The sequence below is a fragment of the Nothobranchius furzeri genome, chromosome 11 (genome assembly GCF_043380555.1).
Source record: "Nothobranchius furzeri strain GRZ-AD chromosome 11, NfurGRZ-RIMD1, whole genome shotgun sequence".
NCBI classification, from domain to species: Eukaryota; Metazoa; Chordata; class Actinopteri; order Cyprinodontiformes; family Nothobranchiidae; genus Nothobranchius; species Nothobranchius furzeri.
The window spans coordinates 66,632,434-66,653,406 of NC_091751.1; the positions used below are offsets into that span (position 1 = coordinate 66,632,434).

At 43.4% G+C, this 20,973-nt stretch overlaps 1 protein-coding gene across 5 annotated transcripts in view; it reads right to left on the reverse strand.

The window, feature by feature from the left end:
• Positions 1 to 11,022: 11,022 nt before the first annotated feature.
• The window catches only part of asph (aspartate beta-hydroxylase), a 33,840-nt gene continuing 23,889 nt past the window's right edge, over positions 11,023 to 20,973 (reverse strand). For all 5 annotated transcript variants that reach the window (XM_015957598.3, XM_015957596.3, XM_054745094.2 and 2 more), the window contains 8 exons: positions 19,739 to 19,828; positions 17,275 to 17,355; positions 16,586 to 16,674; positions 15,607 to 15,765; positions 12,823 to 13,423; positions 12,098 to 12,136; positions 11,967 to 12,011; positions 11,023 to 11,210 (listed from right to left, as the gene is read on the reverse strand). In XM_015957598.3, the coding sequence (XP_015813084.1) occupies positions 11,203 to 11,210; positions 11,967 to 12,011; positions 12,098 to 12,136; positions 12,823 to 13,423; positions 15,607 to 15,765; positions 16,586 to 16,674; positions 17,275 to 17,355; positions 19,739 to 19,828 (1,112 nt within the window). In that variant the 3' untranslated portion in view covers positions 11,023 to 11,202. The remainder of the gene's footprint in view (positions 11,211 to 11,966; positions 12,012 to 12,097; positions 12,137 to 12,822; positions 13,424 to 15,606; positions 15,766 to 16,585; positions 16,675 to 17,274; positions 17,356 to 19,738; positions 19,829 to 20,973) is intronic.

Below are 20,973 nucleotides of genomic sequence, written 5' to 3' on the forward strand. Positions count from 1 at the left end.
ACCATTAGAGCCAGTAATGTCCTCTCTGACTGGTTTTCACCCTACTGGTACTAACTCTGGACCACTGAGACGTGGTGAAAGTACAGATCGACCTGGAGACACAAGGGTCCCCGTGTTTAGTGCCAAAGTTAAGAAAGCACATTGATCTGCAAGATGCAGTAAAATCCTTATTTTGTACATTTTGTAAAGAATTTCTGCTCCGGTGTCGGTTTGCTCGCTGTCATTCTAGAATTGTAGTTCTACCTGCTGCTGATGGTGATGATGCGATGAAGTAGATGGTGATGAAGATGATGGTCATGATGATGATGAAGATGATGGTGATGATGAAGATGATGATGATGATGTGATGATGATGATGGTGATGATGGTGATGATGATGATGTGATGATGAAGATGATGATGATGTGATGATGATGATGCAATGATGAAGATGATGATGATGTGATGATGAAGATGATGGTGATGGTGATGATGATGATGATGATGTGATGATGATGATGATGGTGATGATGACGAAGACGATGGTGATGATAAAGATGATGGTGATGATGAGGTGATGATGAAGATGATGATGATGTGATGATGAAGATGATGGTGATGATGATGATGATGATGATGATGATGAAGATGATGGTGATGATGAAGATGATAATGATTTGATGATGATGATGTGATGATGAAGATGATGGTGATGATGATGATGATGAAGATGATGATGATGTGATGATGAAGATGATGGTGATGATGATGATGATGAAGATGAAGATGATGATGATGTGATAATGAAGATGAAGATGATGTGATGATGATGAAGATGATGGTGATGATGAAGATGATTTGATGATGTGATGACGAAGATGATGGTGATGATGATGATGATGATGATGAAGATGATGGTGATGAAGATGGTGTGATGATGAAGAAGATGATGATGATGCTGCTGCTGCTGCTGATGATGAGTATGACGATGATGGTGATGATGATGACGATGATGGTGGTGATGATGTGATGATGAAGATGATGACGATAATGGTGATGATGATGATGATGATGACGATGATGATGGTGATGATGTGATGATGAAGATGATGATAATGATGCTAATGATATGATGATGATGGTGATGATGATGAAGATGATGGTGATGAAGAGTATGGTGATAATGATGTGATGAAGGTGATGAAGATGATGATGATGATGTGATGATGAAGATGATGTGATGATGATGATGAAGATGATGAAGAGTATGGTGATGATGATGTGATGATGAAGATGATGTGATGATGATGATGAAGATGATGATGATGAAGAGTATGGTGATGATGATGTGATGATGAAGATGATGTGATGATGATGATGAAGATGATGATGATGAAGAGTATGGTGATGATGAAGTGATGATGATGATGGTGTGATGATGATGATGATGATGATGATGATGGTGGTGGTGATGATGATGATGATGATGATGATGGTGATGATGTGATGATGAAGATGATGGTGATGAAAAGTATGGTGATGATGATGTGATGAAGGTGATGAAGATGATGATGAAGATGATGTGATGAAGATGATGGTGATGGTGATGATGATGATGTGATGATGAAGATGATGATGAAGGTGATGAAGATGATGTGATGAAGATGATGGTGATGATGATGTGATGTGATGATGAAGATGATGATGAAGGTGATGAAGATGTGATGATGATGATGACGATGATGATGATGATGTGATGATGAAGATGATGATGAAGGTGATGAAGATGATGATGATGTGATGATGATGTGATGATGAAGATGATGATGATGAAGAAGAAGAAGATGATGATGATGTGATGATGATGAAGATGATGATAAAGATGATGATGTGATGATGAAGATGATGATGATGTGATGATGATGTGATGATGAAGATGATGATGATGAAGAAGAAGAAGATGATGATGATGTGATGATGATGAAGATGATGATAAAGATGATGATGTGATGATGAAGATGATGATGATGAAGATGATGATGATGTGATGATGATGAAGATGATGATAAAGATGATGATGTGATGATGAAGAAGATGATGATGAAGATGATGATGATGACTGAGATGGATTCATGTGGAACAGCTGGGTGAAGATGATGATGATGATGATGGTGAAGATGATGTGATGATGATGATGATGATGATGCTGATGATGATGATGATGACTGAGATGGATTCCTGTGGAACAGCTGGGTGAAGATGATGATGATGATGATGATGATGGTGAAGATGATGTGATGATGATGATGATGATGATGCTGATGATGATGATGATGACTGAGATGGATTCCTGTGGAACAGCTGGGTGAAGATGATGATGGTGAAGATGATGTGATGATGATGATGAAGAAGAAGAAGATGATGATGATGATGATGATGATGATGATGATGATGATGAAGATGATGATGATGATGATGATGATGATGATGACTGAGATGGATTCCTGTGGAACAGCTGGGTGAAGATGATGATGATGATGATGATGATGATGATGACCGAGATGGATTCCTGTGGAACAGCTGGGTGAAGATGATGATGGTGAAGATGATGTGATGATGATGATGAAGAAGAAGAAGAAGAAGATGATGATGATGATGACCGAGATGGATTCCTGTGGAACAGCTGGGTGAAGATGATGATGATGATGATGATGATGACTGAGATGGATTCCTGTGGAACAGCTGGGTGAAGATGATGATGGTGAAGATGATGTGATGATGATGATGAAGAAGAAGAAGAATATGATGATGATGATGATGATGACTGAGATGGATTCCTGTGGAACAGCTGGGTGAAGATGACCAAACATTGACTGGTTTTAGCTCTGCTGCTTTCATCCTGGTCACCACGGAAACGTTTTCTTCGTTTGAAGGGAACCCAGACTCGGTCTGTGTGTGTGTGTGTGTGTGCTCTAGAGCTGGCGCTCAGATTTAGCCCTCATCACATCTTATTTATCTGCCCAGAACCAGCGCTAGAGGAAAGAGAATAAAACGACGTCAGTAGAAACTAAACTCTATTTCTAGTTCTGATCGTGACTTTTCAAAGTGCAATTAAAACGTCCAACATTATTTCAGAGGTAGCTTTACTTGCTGAAATGTGACTTTATGAAAACATAGTTTTGTATGGAGACTAACTCTACAGTGCTTTAAACGTGAAGAATCAGAGACTCTAAAACCACATCCTGAATGTAAGAAGATAGGAACCTCAACTAGAACCCAAACGTGTTCTCGGCCCCAGCCTCGGGCTGTAGTCAGAGGGAGGAGAGAAGCTGATCCTGGTGCAGCTGGTCCACGCCCACCGTCACGTTCACGTCACAGGGTCCTACACCACAAGGAGGACCCCTGATGGACTCAGACAGGAAAATCAGATCACAGCCGTCATTTAGGTAGAAGCTAGCTGTAAAAGTACTGAAGCAAATGATCTGATCGCTGTGGGTGTGTTACATTTACTGATGCGTCTAATTATGTAAAGTTCACGGATCCAGGCTTTAAAGCACCTGATCCAGGTGTGTGAGTGAGTGTGTGTATGTGAGTGTGTGTGTGTGTGTGAGTGAGTGTATGTGAGTGTGTGTGTGTGTGTGTATGTGAGTGAGTGTGTGTGTGTGTGTGTGTGTGTGTGTGTGTGTGTGTGTGTGTGTGTGTGTGTGTGAATGTATGAGTGTGTGTGTGTATGTGTGTGTGTGTGAGTGAATGTATGAGTGTGTGTGTGTGTGTGTGTTTGTGTGAGTGAATGTATGAGTGTGTGTGAGAGTGAATGAATGTGTGTGTGTGTGTGTGTGTGTGTGTGTGTGTGTGTGAATGTATGAGTGTGTGTGTGTGTGTGTGTGTGTGTGTGTGTGTATGTGTGTGTGTGTGTGTGTGTGTGTGTGTGTGTGTGTATGTGTGTGTGTGTGTGTGTGTGTGTGTGTGTGTGTGTGTGTGTGTGTGTGTGTGTGTGAATGTATGAGTGTGTGTGTGTATGTGTGTTTGTGTGAGTGAATGTATGAGTGTGTGTGAGAGTGAATGAATGTGTGTGTGTGTGTGTGTGTGTGTGTGTGTGAATGTATGAGTGTGTGTGTGTGTGTGTGTGTGTGTGTGTGAATGTATGATGTGTGTGTATGTGTGTGTGTGTGAGTTAATGTATGAGTGTGTGTATGTGTGTGTGTGTGAATGTATGATGTGTGTGTGTGTGTGAATGTATGATGTGTGTGTATGTGTGTGTGTGTGTGAGTGAATGTATGAGTGTGTGTATGTGTGTGTATGTGAATGTATGATGTGTGTGTGTGAGTGAATGTATGAGTGTGTGTATGTGTGTGTGTGTGAATGTATGATGTGTGTGTGTGTGTGTGTGTGAGTGAATGTATGAGTGTGTGTATGTGTGTGTATGTGAATGTATGATGTGTGTGTGTGAGTGAATGTATGAGTGTGTGTGTGTGTGTGTGTGTGTGTAAGTGCGTGTGTGTGTGTGTATGTGTGTGTGTGTGCGTGTCCTACAGAAGTGTAACAGGTTACTCTGACTGCTAACCCAGGTGGAAGGTGTTTCTTAACCCAATTTGGTTCCGATTCTCAGAACCGATGTTTTAAACTTGTTTCTATGGATTTTCGTTCACAAGTCATCAACAGACGAGAATCACCGACGAGTCAAAACCTGAGTAGCTTTCATCCGGCCTAGAGGTTAAAGTCAGGAGTGTCCTGACATCCTGATCCAGTGAGGGGGGCTTTACTGGATCAGGTTTCATAAACACACCGGGTTGAATGTTGCTAATGTTAGCCTTCTACTAGCATGATTAGACTCATGTCAGAACATCTGGAAACATCGGAGACATTAATAATGTTGCAGCTTTTATTTGGTGCGTATTTATGCATCTGAGTACCTGTGTGCTTTCTCTCTGTGGTTAAATGTGCACATTTCTAGTGAACAAGGTCTCTGGGAGCCGTTTTTATTCATTCTCTATTACGCTTGTTGTTTTAACTCCTCATCACAATATGACTAAATATTAACCCAGTTATGAAATGTTTCCTTGTGACTGCAACACGTTTTAATGTATATTTTTAAACGAATCAGTCGATTATGCCTTTAGGTTTAAATGCAGTGAGGCATTTTTTTATGTAAATAAGGTCCGTACAGCTTCTCCCATCAAATCAAAGATGGTAGAAAATAAATGTCTCTGTGCTCTGCGGTGATATTTACCAACGTGTGACTTTGATTGCTTTTATAAGAACAGAGACTCCTTCACTAAACTGGGATCAGAGACAGGAAGTTGTACAATATAGGTGTAAGAGCAGATAAAACAGCTCCCAGCTGATATATCCTGTGATAAAGTGACTGACCTTGCTCTGACACTGACAGACCTTTTCAAGTTTCTGTTTTTAAATGGAGTTTCTGTAAAACAATAAAGGTTTGATATCAAACTGTTTTCTCTGTTCTTCCTTCACGCTGAAGGGTTTCTCTCTACATGTTAAAACAACAGCAACACTTTTTTAAACAGCCTTAGCTCTGAAAGATGGCTTTTTATCGCCTTCAGCATATTATATTCAAGTTTATTTATACAGCGCAAAATCACCACAAGGCACTTCACATAATAAACATTCCAATACAGGTCAGTTCATTACGTCTATCAGTAAAACGTTTCTTATATAAGGAACCCAGCAGGTTGCATCGAGCCACTGACGAGTGTCAGTGACTTTACAGCAATCCTCATACTAAGCAAGCATGCAGCGACAGTGGAGAGGAAAACTCCCTTTTAACAGGAAGAAACCTCCAGAGAATCCTGGCTCAGTATAAGCAGCCATCCTCCACGACACACACACACACACACACACACACACACACACACACACACACACACACACACACACACACACACACACACACACACACACAGACACACACACACACACACACACACACACCAAATAATGTGTCTATAGTTATATTGTGATTTCTTAGTAAATATTCTATTTGGTGAGAGATAAAAGTTATTGTATTTATCCTAGTGGATCTATACTTAAACTAGTAGTAGCACATCCAACGTCAAAGAAAGTAAAAAGTTATTATCAGGAGAGGGAGAATGTTTAAATGGTTAGCAACAGTGTTCAAGACGATGCCCCCTCCATGAGGCTACCACAGCTCAACAGAACATCGTTGCAGCTTCTTCTGGGGAGAAAAACACTTAGAAATAAAATAAAGTTAACAGCTGAAATAGCAGAAAATAATAGAGTTAAAGAGCAGATTGTAGAAGAAAGTAGTCGAGTGTGGAAAGTGGTCAGTGTGTCCTCCAGCAGTCTAAGCCTATAGCAGCATAACTACAGAGATAACTCTGGATAACCTAGCCTTTTAGATGGAGGCATGTTGGAGGCATGCACTCCACCTCCCTCTACTCCCCCACTTGTCCAGATCTGGGCTAACATCAGATTTTAACCATAGGCCCTATCAAATAAAAATGTTTTAAGCCTAGTCTTAAAAGTAGACAAGGTGTCTGCCTCACGGACTAAAGCTGGGAGCTGGTTCCACAAGAGAGGAGCCTGATAACTAAAAGATCTGCTTCCCATCCTATTTTTAGATCTTCTGGGAACCACCAGTAAACCTGCAGTCTGAGAGTGAAGTGCTCGGTTAGGAACGTATAGAACAATCAGATCACTGATGTATGATGGAGCTTGATTATTAAGAGCTTTATATGTGAGAAGGAGGATCTTAAAATCTATTCTGAATTTAACAGGTAGCTATGATCTCTCTTTTTAATTCTCATCAGAACTCTAGCTGCAGCATTTTGGACAAGCTGAAGACTTTTAACTACATTCTGTGGACTTCCTGAGAGTAATGAATTACAGTAATCCCGTCTTGATGTAATAAATGCATGAAGTAGTTTTTCAGCATCACTCCTGGAAAGGATGCTTCTAATCTTAGCAATATTCCGAAGGTGGAAAAAGAAAATATAAAATATAATATAAACACAAAAACTCAGGAAGTGAGGTTATATTTGCACATCCTCGTGTTACAGCGACAGCTCGTTTGGAGCCCCGTGAGCCACGCCCAGCCCCTCACCTGTCCAGCAGCAGACCAATCGAAGGCTCAGAATGACAGCATTGGTGACAATTCTGCACAGAAATCCAAAAACTAATACTACATTTTGAAACTGGCTTTGTGTGACTTCTATGTAATAATGCAGTCTAGGTTAGGCTTTTACTGGATAAAAGTTAAATGTCTTTATTGCTTTCACTTGCAGCATTTTAATTATAATGGTTACATTTGACGTGAGACTTTTATTTGCTGTTGCTGCAGAGAAGCAACGAGTCGGGTAATTTTTTAAAAAGTTAAAGTTTACTTTTTATTAGTCAGCAGCAAATGAGACAGTAATGAGGGATTATCTGGAACATTATAGAGCCTTTGAAATCTGGATCAGTTTAGAGAGAGTGGTAGTGTTTACTAGGACACTATTCTGTGAGAGGAGGATGAGGAGGAGGCAGAAACAGACGAAAGACTCGGAGCTGAATCCAGTCACTCAGGAGTTTTAACAGACGCTGAAGGGAAGGATTGATACAGCAAAGAATATAATCCACAATGACTGTCTGGTTGTTTAAACAATCACACCCTCACTCCTCCATCTCAGGCCCTTCTGCTGGGTTGCCATGGTGACAGCAGGAAAACCAAACCGACTGGAAGTGGGTGCAGATGTAAGAGGAAGGGTTTTGTGTTTCTGGGCAGAAATACAACATCCCATTTAGGATGTGATGCATGTGAACTTACACACACACACACACACACACACACACACACACACACACACACACACACACACACACACACACACTGAAGGCAACGCTTTGATTGGCTGGTCAGAAATTATCATGGCAACTCTGTCAGGGAGCTCGAATCATTTCAGTATACTGCATTACTTACATGCATGCATGTGCACACACACACAAACACGCGCACGCACGCACGCACGCACACACACACACACACACACACACACACACACACACCTCTTCCTGTTTTAACTGAAGTTTGCAGAAGGCCTGGAGGCAAACCCAATCCTGGAGTGTTATGCTGTCCTACCAGATCTGTCCTCATGCAGTGTGATTCATTCTGGCCACATGGGGGCAGTACAACAATCAATAAAAGTAGGTTTCCGAGTCAAAAGATGCGACTCAGTGGTGAATCTAAACTTTACATGATCGTGGTCGTGGTGGTGGGGGGTGGGGGGTGGGGGTAAAGAAGGGGCAAAAGCTGTAGGCGGATGGCAATCCTGGACCCCGCTGAAGTGTGTGAAAAGCTCCTTTTATGTGACTGGAGTTCAAACTATTTGCATCTTCTAAAACATGTTTCTAGCTTTAAATGAGGAAAACAAATAAACGCAGATGACAAATCCAGGTAAGCAACTGATCAGAGAAAACGCTCTTAAGTGTTCAAGGAAGAGTCCGTTAATGTGAGCGAGTAACCAAACGGTAGCAAGCACAACGTTCCTCCTCCTGCAGCATAAGGCTTTCTGTTGAGAGGTCCGTTTTCTCTGGAGGATTCAGGAATTCCCCCAGGATGCAGCAGGTTTGTCAGAGCAGAGATTCTCTTTTTATTCCTCAGAATAAAACAAGCGCGTGTCCTGCACTTAACTCTGAATGCACCCACATTTGGCCATGAGATGCACGTTTTAAACTTATGTGATGAAATAATTCACTCACACACACACACACACACACACACACACACACACACACACACACAGCTCCTCAGACCTAAACATCTTTTTGGGTGGAAAGATCATTTCAGGCCTGTGGTAGTCACATTAGACCATCGCAAATCAAACCTGCGCCTCTTCTTCCTGAACAAAGCTCCGATCATGCTGAAGCAGCAGAAATCTGCCTCTGATGTTCAGCTGCTGCCCTCCGACCTCTCTTCATTCCCACCCCTCTTCTGTGCTGAAGCTGAAAGTTGAGGTTTTAGATGTTAAATCGTCACAACTGAGCGACGGCAGCTAACAATAACAAGCAGGGGCGTGTCCAGGGAGTGGCCTGGGGTGGCACATGCCACCCTTGGAATCGGAACGACCACCCCATGTGTCACCACACTGAATTCCTTTTAAATAGTATCTTCATTGTCCACAAAAGGCTCGGGGTAAAAAAAACAAACAACCATTGGTGTCACCCATGCACAAAGTAGTGCCTCATCTGGGCCACCCCATTTTAAAAGACCTGGACAAGCCACTGGTAATAAGAGTGCTTCATTTAAATAATGGAATAATTAAACACACTTTGTTCGTTCCAAATATTTTATTGCAGCTTCTAGAAGTTTTACAGAAAACTAAACCACCTCGAAATGATGACATCACGTATGTCCCGGTGCACGTGGACACGCCCGCAGCAGACCGGAGCTCGTGATTGACAGACAACACTGTAAGGCAGTCAGGTAGATGCTTTTGATTTTGTTCTGTTCCATCACAGCCATTGTGGGTTTCTCCACATTTATTTATCTTCTTAGTCCTGAAACAAATCCCAGAGGAGAGTCTAACCACTGTCCATCTGCTTTGTGTTGCTTTAAAGTAAACATTTGTACTGAAGTGGCATGATCCCAACCCGCCTGTCAAATATTTATGGCTTCATACAAAGCTTCTTAAAAGCATTTTCTAAAAAAAAAAAAACATTTAATCTCTCCCAAGTCTGCTCATGAACTTTCATTTAGAATATCTAGAAGCTCTTTTTTTACTAGAGATTTAAAAAGGTCTGACAGCTCACACCGAGTTAGGAAACAAAGACGACCAGCTAATGTTACAGGACAGGAAGGAACGGTCCGTCTACTGAAGACAACATAAACTAACGTGCTCCATCTCTAACCTCACTGGGCCCAGACCAGTTACTACTGCCATCTTGGAGTTTCAGAAGGGTCTTGTTCCAGCAGCCGCAGCCTGGTGAGGCGGTCCCCGTTAACACCACCACCACCAAATTAGTGTTTGTACAGCAGCTGCAGGTAGCACTGGTCAGTGGTTGCCATGGTGATGCCTTTCCCCGGTGATGAACAGAGGACGGCCTGATGCTAAAGGCTGTTGGGAGTTTGATGGGGATTTCTGTGAGACGCAATCAACAAATCACAATTTCAAAAAGTTTCTCCCCTTAAGGAACAGCGAGGCAGTGATGTCAGCAGTGATGTCAGCAGTGATGTCAGCACGTCTGGAGGCTGGCTCGGGGGGTGGAGTTACGCCTCAGACTTGTACAGTTGAAGATTAACCACTAGAGATCACAAACTTAAAATAATACCCCCACCAACACACACACACGCACACACGCACACACGCACACACACACACACACACACACACACACACACACACACACAATAGAAAGGAGCATCTAAACCAACAACCCAGAGAACTGTGGCTCATTGAAGGGTTAGACTTAAAAAATGATTGTCAAAGCCCCCCCCTCACACACACACACACACACACACACACACACACACACACACACACACACACACACACACACACACACACACACACACACACACACACACACACACACACACACACACACACACACACACACACACACACACACACACACACACACACACACACTCTGAGTGCAGGTGCTAGCACTCGGCTCATTTTGGAGTTTGAGTGATAAATCAGCTCACTGAGGTGACAAATGACACCTTTGCATAGAAATAAAACTGAGCATAGTTTAAAGTCCCCAACATGTCTAAAAATTTAAATAAAGACTAGATTTGACTCATCGTGCGGACTCACAGGACGTGTGCTGCGGGGACACCAGGAGACACCAGCTGATTGGTCCTCCGGGTCTTTTAAATGGGATGTGTGGCTTTAATCATGAGACAATTTAGCTTCTGGAAAATCAAATCAAGCCACAGAAAGTCTTAAACCGCCTCGAAGTTTAGCAACAAACACCGAAGTGAAACACTGAACCGACAACGATGCTTAGAGACGAGCTAAAGGAATAGTAAATCCAAAATTCAAAGAAAGGTCAACAAGGGTGAAAGCGGGAAACTGGGAATGATCTCACATTTAACATTTTAAAGGAAAAAGGAACAAGAGAGAGAGGTGAGGGTGATGTCATAACCACACACCCATTTCTCTGGAGGTGGAGAGAGGCATTGTCTTTCTGAGCATGCTCAGATGGTGCTGATACATCAGTGGGTCTTCAGCACGGAGATGACCGCTGCTGCTGCTACTTCTACGTTTCTGTGGAACAACAAACATATTGTGTCATTAAACCAGTGTGTTGCAGCAGTGTGACTTCTTACTCTCACACGGAGCATCGTGTGTGATTAGAGGGTGACTCATGGGGAGATGCTGAAACCGTATGTTGATGAGAACATACAATGGACTTGGGTCCATGCACATGCACTGGTTTTTGTTTCATGTCTGAGGTGCTTTTCTGCAAGTTTTGTTTTCAATTCAAGTTTATTTATATGGCGCCAAATCACGACAAGAGTCGTCTCAAGGCACTTCACATAATAAACATTCCAATTCAGGTCAGTTCATTAAGCCAATCAGAAATAATGTTTCCTATATAAGGAACCCAGCAAAGTGCATCAAGTCACTGACTAGTGTCAGTGACATAACAGCAATCCTCATACTAAGCAAGCATGCAGCGACAGTGGAGAGGAAAACTCCCTTTTAACAGGAAGAAACCTCCAGAGGATCCTGGCTCAGTATAAGCTGCCACACGCACGCACACACATCTGAAACTGCTGTCTGATAAATAAGACTTCCTCTAGCGTTACTGTTTTGTTTATTAAAAGCTTTGATTACGCCAAATAGATGATAAATACACATCTAAAGGGATTAGTCAGAGTCAGCCGTCTCCTTTCCACAGGTAAGCATCCTAACCCTGATATGGAACTGGTTTTAAGGCCCAGTATGTCACCTGAAGTCTCACTCCTAAATGCAAAATACAAAACACTGACGTAAACGTTGATTAAAAGCAGGTTTTACCTGTAGGCTGATCCAGAATCTGCTCCTCTGTCTCAGCAAACTCAGCTGTGGAAAAAAACCAAACAACCACAAACGGAAATGAGATTTAAATAAAAAGTCCGGGTCATCACACGTTTAGAGTGAATCCCCACCGTCATCTGCCATCTCCTCTTCTCTGTGATCCTCGTCTTCTGTGTGAGGGACAAAAGCACAAAACAAACCAGTGAGCAACATGAGAGTGATAATCAACACCAGCAATGACCAGAGTCACTTCTAGTTCTCTCTTCAACTAGAAGTGCTCATTAGGTGTGATGGGTTTCAGTAGCACCACCAGAAGGTTCAGGGTCTCAAAGGGACACTTTGTGACTTTTTTCATAAGTTAATGCAGCTCTGTGGTCAATACTTAACACGTTCTTGGACTTCTGTGCACTAAATCCCCCTGACACATCCCTCTTCAGCAGTTTTATTCTTGACAGTTTCAGTACCTTCCAGAATGAGCCATTTCAGGGCTGTTGGTGGCCACGCCCACCCATGCCCTGATTTGCTGCTATGAGGTGAGGAGCTCAGATATCTGGGAAGGGCTTTTAGCAGAGCCGTCGCTCCTCCAGCAGCAACAGGAGAGGTGGCTCTACTCTACTTTCCCCTATTGTGACATCACAAATTAGGGCTTTTTGAAACAGCTTGTTTTAGGCACACAACTCCTAAAAGCAAACAGACAGAAAATGGCTGGACAGGTTTTTTTCATGATTAGTGTTTATAGAGACAGAGACCCACATGGTGGCACAAATGGATGCAAAGGATGAGTTTTGTACGTCTCCTTTAGGGTTCCGTTTCAGGATGACTCAAACTTCTAACTCAATATTCTCTATTCTCTCACCTGGTTCTCTTTGATCCTCCAGTTCTTCTTCCTGAGCAGCTTCTGTCTCTACTGCATCTGCGTCCTCCTCTGCAGGTATTTCCTCCTCCTCCATTAGCTCTTCAGCGGTTTCTTCTGAATGCTCCCATTCGTGTTCTATGTTTACGGAGTGCGTTTCCACCTCTGCATCTTCTTCTAAAGGTTCTTCTTCTTCTGCAACATCTAGATCTACCTCTTCTGTGGAAGCCAGCTCTTTTTCAAGCTCTTCAGAGAAAGCGTCTTCTTCCACCTCCTCTGGTTCCTCTGCTGTAGCAGTTTCTTCCGGGGCTCCCTCTGCTTCAGCAGCTTCCTCTGAAGGAACTGGCTCTTCTGCTGCTGCTTCCTCTAAGAACTCTTCAGCAGTTCCACCTTCTTCTGCCAGTGTACCAGCCTCAGCAGCAACAACCTCCTCTTCAGCTGGCTGCTCAACAGCATCTTCAGAATGCACGCTCTGCTCCTCTATGGTCTCTTCGACTATGTCTAGCTTGGTGTCCACCTTTGCTTCATCAACAAGCTCCTCAGCTGCAGCGTCGAGTCCTGCTGCAGACTCCTCCACTCCTTCATCTGCTGGCGTGTCCTCAACCTGAAACACCCAAATCAATGTCAGAACTTCTACAACCAAGTGTTAAAAAACTAGAAAGCAAGTGGAGGGACAAAGGTCAAACATTTTAGCATGAACTCTAAATAATCACCAGATATTCCCATAAAAAAAATTAAAAAAGAATTAACAACTTTTTATTCTTTCATCTCAGAAAAAGAACTGGGATAAGGAATGCAGGGCTCTGGTACCGATGGTTCTGATAGAGATTTAATGGGGCATTCACATCTGGACTGGCCCGCCGCTGCATGGCCAGGCTTGGTTCGCACAGCTCTTTCAGGAACGCAGAGGTCTCCAAACAGGTGGGCGGGGCAAAAGATACGTGGAGTAGTCCGTGGTGTTCTCCTTGAGTCGGTAAACAAAGGCGGTCATGAGCAGTGTTGCTTTTGAAGACTCTGACATGAAGCACACAGCTTCTTACTCTCAATGAGCATGGGTGCTGCCGTGGGCTCCTCTCACAGCAGTCTGTCCTCACACTCCCGCAGCTGGAGCAGCTGGAGAGGCTGAGAGACTGGGTAGGCCTATCAGGATCTGCTCTGGAGTGGTTCTCCTCTTAACTCTCTGAGCGCTCCTTTTCTGTGGCCGTCTTCTAGTTTAGGTCCTCCACCACCTCTCTTACCCATGGTGTCCCACAAGGTTCTGTGCTGGGGCCTCTGCTCTTCCTCCTCTATCTGCTTCCTCTTCAGCACATCCTGAGCTCCTTCAAAGGAATCTCCTACCATCTTTATGCAGATGACATCCAACTGTACATCTCCTTTAAGCCCCATGAGATGTCTAAGCTGCAGCTGTTACACACCTGCTTAGACTCTATCAAAACCTGGATGGTGGGAGCTTTCTTCAGCTGAATGAAGATAAGACTGAGATCCTCATCTGTGCCCCAGACAAGCTGGTTCCCAAAGTCAGAGACTCTCTTGGTCAGCTTGCTTCTCACACCAAACCTTCCGTCAGGAATCTTGGCGTGACCTTTGACCCGGCTCTCACCCTGGATTCTCATGTCAGTTCTCTTGTTGGCTCTTCCTTCTTCCATCTCAGGAACGTTGCTAAGCTGAGTCCCATTCTGTCCCGCTCTGAACTTGAGACAGTTCTCCACACCTTCATCTCCTCACGCTTAGACTACTGTAACTCTCTTTTCACGTGTCTGAGCAGAACCTCCCTGAACCGTCTACAGGTGGTTCAGAACGCCTGTGCTCGGCTTCTGACCAAGTCCTCCAAACACACCCACATCACCCCGCTTCTCCTCCAGCTTCACTGGCTGCCAGTCAACTTCAGGGTTCATTTCAAGATCCTGGTTCTGGTCTATAGGGCCTTACATGGACAAGCACCATCTTACATTGGTGATCTTCTTAGTCCCTACACCCCCAGCAGGTCCCTGAGGTCCAGTGATCAAAGCCTACTGGTTGTGCAGCACCAGGCTAAAGACCAAAGGTGACAGATCATTTGCTGCCGTGGCCCCCAGACTCTGGACCTCTCTCCCCCTGAGCCTGAGATCAGTGGACTCAGTGGTCTCCTTTAAAAAGCAGCTGAAGACTCACTTGTTCAAGCTGGCTTTTGTATGACCTTCTTCACCTCTCTCTCTTTATTCTGCTCTCCCCACCTATTCCACCTTCCTCAGGATCCACTGATTTCCCTCTTTCCTGTTCACTCTCTCTCTTTAACATTTTTTAATCACAATTGCCTATTTTTGCTCATTTTAAATATACTTTTAAACATTTTCTAAATGCTTTTTAATATTTTTACATTTTTTGTTTTTGTGAAGCGCCTCGTGATTTTTATCTTGAGAGGCGCTACAGAAACGATACTTTCTTCTCTTCCGAACAGCAGTCACAGAAGATGTTTACTCCACTGCATCCAGACTGATAATGAATCACGCATGTGATCCACCGCTGGCTGATTCTACCCACACCAACTTCAGTCAGTCAGTAGTGGGTGTGTTGGGTTGGCTCCACACCTAGCTGGCCACCAGGGAGCAGGTCCAAAAATAACGGTCGGCTGAGCACAGAAACTCTCACCCAGATGTCAGCACAATTAACCTACCAGTGCTGGGCCGGGCCGACCCAGATGTGAGTGCACCGAATGTCGTATGTGGTAAATGTCATCAGTGATGTCATAGATGCTGCTATTAAAAAGGAAACCATTGTAACATGTTATAATGCCAAACATCAACACACCTCCTCCACAGCAGCAAGCTCCTCCTCCTCCACAGTGGGATGGTCCTCCTCAAGAGGAAGCTCCTCCTCCTCAATAGGAAGCTCCTCCTCCTCAAGAGGAAGCTCCTCCTCCTCAATAGGAAGCTCCTCCTCCAGCACTTCTGGATCTTCCTCAATCACCTGACAAAATACAGAGCCAATCAGCATCGACAGTTTCCACATTATATCCTCTGAGGCGTTAAATTCCATCCAATCATTTATCACTAAGATCTTCCATCGATGACTGGTCCCACCACCGTGCAAACCTTTCTCCAGCACATCCCAAATGCAAATGAACCAAATCCCAAATTGCATCCGAGCAGATCTTGTACCGACACTGGTCCGTCTGGCACCAACAACCATGCCACGTTCAAATTTGCTTAAATCAGCTTTCTTTCTCATTCTGACATTCAGTTTGGAGTTCAGGAAGTTGTCTTGACCAGGACCACGCCCCTAAATGCACTGAAGCAACTGCCATGTGATTGGTTGATTAGATAATTGCATTAAGGGGAAGTTGAATAGGTGTTCCTAATAATCCTTTAGGTGAGTGTAGAAGCACCTAGTGATTTTTATCTTGAAAGGCGCTATACAAAAGACCATTTCTTCTTCTTCTACAATATTTTGTGCGGAGATGGTGAGGTTACCACACAGCCGAGGGATCTTCATGGACAGAAGATTAGGAACCGCTGACCTCAACTCTCTACGCCTGGACCAGATTCTGCTACAGTGTTAGCAGAATCTGGTAAACATATATATCGTGATGTTTAAAACTGTAGTTTGATTAGTGAAAACAGTGTTTTTGTTTTCTTTCAAAAATGTGAAAGAACACCGTACTCCGCACACGCAGCCTTGGAGGCGCAGAGTATGGAGCAGCGATGCAACGAGCGCTGAAACAAGCTGATGTTTGTGATGGAGCAAAGTTCCTGAGGATTTAAACACAATCATGGTGGTCTGGACCAACCTCAGCATCCTCCACTGGTTCTGGTTCAGCTTCGGGTTCTGGCTCAGATGCTTCCAACTCAGGCTCAGCAACAAATTCGGGCTCAAGTTCTGGATCAGAAAACAAATGTTTGTACAGGAAGTCCTTTAGGTTAAATACCTAGATAAACTAATGTTCCACAATATTGCTGCTCTGATGGATGAAATCTTGATAAAATTTGCTTTTTGGGCCATTTTGTAAACAAAAACAGTTTATTATCAAAGTAAAAACTGATTTTTTTTTACTAAATAATATATATTTAAAATACGATTACGGTGAACTAAATGGTTCGATTGCACTTGATCTAACGTTACTGTCGGTAAATAACATCTAAATCATTCATATTTGGGAAAATAAATAAATAGCTTTTCACACGCTTTTTCACCTAATCAGAGTTTTAAGGTGAGTAAATTAGTCAGCAACACAAAGGAAATAATAAAAAAGAAACCATGAATACTTACAACTCAATAAACCACAAACTTGGAAACGTTTCAGGTGTTTTCGTAAAATAAAGCCCTCTGTGTTTTATATATATATACACACACACACACACACACACACACACACACACACACACACACACACACACACACACACACACACACACACACACACACACACACACACACACACACACACACACACACACACACACACACACACACACACACCTGGTGGTGCAGCAGCAGTGTCCCCTGCCACAGCAGCTTCTACCACATCTTCCACAGGCTCAGGGTCAGGCTCAATAACAGCTGAGGGATAGAAATATTCAATTATATGATGGCGGATATTAAAACAACGTCCAGGTGTGATTAAATAATTAGTGGAGAGCTTAGCTGGTCTATTTGGTGTTATGACCACACGCTTTCCTCTGAGCAAACTCAAGCAAACCAGCTGTACTAGTCTAGAAAAGCCTTAGGAGCCATTTTAATCGTCGCTTCTTCAGGGATCTCTAAACGTGTCGCCACTTAAAAGATGGAAAGTAAAGAGCCGGCAGATGAACCATGTTGGTTAATGGTGTGTTTCACATATTTTATTTACATATTAATGATTGAGTGAAGTGAACATGTTGGATTGGGTTGTTATTGAGAGATCAGCTGCATGTTGGAAGCAAACTGGTACTCCACAGGTGTTTATGAGGGTGTGACTGGCTGCTGGTTTCTGTGTATCCCTGTGATGGAGTGGAAACCAGTCGAGGGCGTCCGCTGCCTCTCACTGGGTGACTGCTGGAGTCAGAAAGCAGCCCTAGCCCTTGCTCTGATTAGGGAACGCACACGTGTACACTGTGCTTGTGACAGTTCGGTACAGCAGTTCTGTCCTCATGCAGGACTGATGATCGCTGCATCGTCTCTACACATAAAATATAATTTAACAAATAAGCGAAGAATCTCTTCTACAGTGGAACACGGCTAAACGGGAGAGGCTGCTGTGGGTGGCTGCATGTTGGAGTAGCTCTGTTGACCAGATGTAAGTTTTGCCTTTTCTTGGGCATTTTTTCTTCTAGTTTCTCAAGACAAACTGTATTTTTTGGACATTTTACTTTTCTGTTTCTGGTGCTGTGAAGATTGGAGGATTTTTACTGCTATGTTTTAGTTTTTTTCACTTTTTGAGCATTTGTTATGATGCGTAACCATGGCAACAAGCTGGTTTACAATCGGGAGCAGCTGATTAACATTGGAAAGGCTGAAATAATACCTCAACTGAAGCCACCAATCCCAAATGAGCTAAAACGCAAGAAGCGTGGGTGCAGAGCGGGAGCAAAACGGAGACAGAGAAAGAGGAGATTCACACCATCTCTCCCATCGATCATAATGGGCAATGTGAGATCACTGGCCAACAAGATGGAGGAACTCCAAGCCCTTTCGAGGACTCAGCCAGAGTTTCGGCAGGTTCGGGACCACTGGAGGAGAAAATGCAAAGAAGGATTCTCCAGAGAATCAAGAAAATGATGGACAACCCTGAGCGTTCTCTTCACAAGACTGTCCGACAACGGAAGAGTGTCTTCAGTCAGAGGCTTCTTCAGTTTGGCTGCAATACTGACCGCTACTGGAGATCCTTCCTGCCAACAGCCGTTGTAATATACAACAACTCTTTGATGACTTGATTATTATTATTATTCTGAGCTACTACAGCAATCAGTTTCCCTCTGGGATTAATAAAGTATGTTTGAATTGAATTTGAATTGAATTTCAGTGCTCAACTCCTCCGCAGCCATTTCTGCTGTTTTCATTAGTGACACCTGCTGGTCAGAAGGAGAATTGCCGACACAAAAACTCTAAAAGTCAGATTTCCATTTTATTACGTGGATCAGCAGATATTCAAGTTCACTCCTGTTTTATTGAGTTGTAATGTAGAAAATGTAAAGTCTGAGTTACTGACGGTGGTTAACACATGTGCTGCCTTGTGGGGCTTTAGTTTGTGCACTAGACCTCATTTTGTAAATTATTTATTCAATTCACTTCAATTCAATTCAAAAATACTTTATTAATCCCAGAGGGAAATGGATTGCTGTAGTAGCTCAGAATAATAATAATAATCAAGTCATCAAAGAGTTGTTGTATATTACAATAGCTGTTGGCAGGAAGGATCTCCATTAGCGGTCAGTGTTGCAGCCAAACTGAAGAAGCCTCTGACTGAAGACTGGTTTGAATTTCCTCTTTCTCTGTCTCCGTTTTGCTCCCGCTCTGCACCCACGCTTCTCGCGTTTTAGCTCATTTGGGATTTGTGCCTTCAGTTGAGGTGTTATTTCAGCCTTTCCAATGTTAATCAGCTGCTCCCGACTGTAAACCGGCTTGTTGCCATGGTTACGCATCATAACAAATGTTCAAAAAGTGAAAAAAGTGAAGAAAAAAATAGCAGTAAATATCCTCCAAGCTTCACAGCACCAGAAATAGAAGAGTAAAATGTCCAAAAAATTCAGTTTTTCTTGAGAAACTAGAAGAAAAAATGACCAAGAAAAGGCTAAACTTACATCTGGTCAGCAGAGCTACTCCAACATGCAGCCACCCAGAGCAGCGCAGTTACGGAACTATTGAGTGAGGTTTTAATGATTTGCCATTTGTGAAATACTGAGAGCAGCAGTGTGTGTGTGTGTGTGTGTGTGTGTGTGTGTGTGTGTGTGTGTGTATGTGGTACCTTCTGGAGTTGGTTCCGGTTCCTCAGCATCCGACAGAGCAGCAGCCTCTCCACTACGACCAGCAGCGACAGCAGCCCTTTCCTTCAGCCCTAAGTTAAATCAGGCACATTGTTGAAAGGAAATGAGAGAACCATCTCATTTACCTGAGCCTAAACGGAACGTGGACGTTAGACCACGGCAAACAGCAGGGAGTGGCAATGGCATCACATCATAACTATACACACACACACAGACAGACACGCACACGCACACGCGCACACACACACACAGCACTACGTCATGTTGATTGATTATTGTTGTTGATTATTGGATATCAGAGTGAAGAAAATCCCAACAGCCTGAACAAAAACACACCAGGATGAGTTTCCTTGTTTCCTGAAAGCATTTCACGTCTCGTTCAAAAGGATTCTTTAGTTCCGATTGTGGATCTGGAGTGTTAGGCTCCTAAAGGCTTTTTCTTTTTTTACACAATCCAAGTGTGAGCCCTGGCCAGTCTGTGGGTCGGCTGGGTCATGTGGGCTGTTTAACAACTAGACTAGACCATTAGGTGTTTGAATGGTTATGAACAGGGGCGGCGTTAGGCCCGGCTACTTGGGCTGAAGCCCCGGATCTTTCATGATAAGCCCCGGATCTAAATCGCGGAAGTAACATGCAGTACCAAAGTCCAACAGAGAGAGCGCAGCTGGCAGTAGTTTGTAAAGTCCCATTTAGTCGTCACACACAGGTGTGTGGTGAAATTTATTCTCCGCATTTGACCCATCCCCTGGGTCAAAATAGCTCAGGGACTATTTGGTGGTTTAACCCCCCAATCCAACCTCTTAATGCTGAGTGTCAAGCAGGGAGGCATTGGGTCACATTTTTCTCAAAGTCTTTGGTATGACCCGACCAGGAGTCGAACCCCTGATCTCCCGATCTCAGGACGGACACTCTGCCACTAGGCCACTCAGTCGGCATACAGCCTGCCTGAGCCTCCACCACTGAAGAGAAGCCCTTCAGCAGCCGGCTTCTTCTACACTCTCTGTCTGAAACGCATGAGTGAAGATGGACATAAGGATGTTTTTAGACCAAAAGTACAACGACAGAACCCCAGCTCTGATGAGACTGGTGTTGACTCAGGTTTGTGAGTCTTATTTGAAAATATTTGTTGTGCTGCTGGTTTGCCTAAAGTTAGCTTATCAGGTAAAGTTGTTGGAGAAAGAAAGGGAATATTTACTATCATCTCACACTAAACACT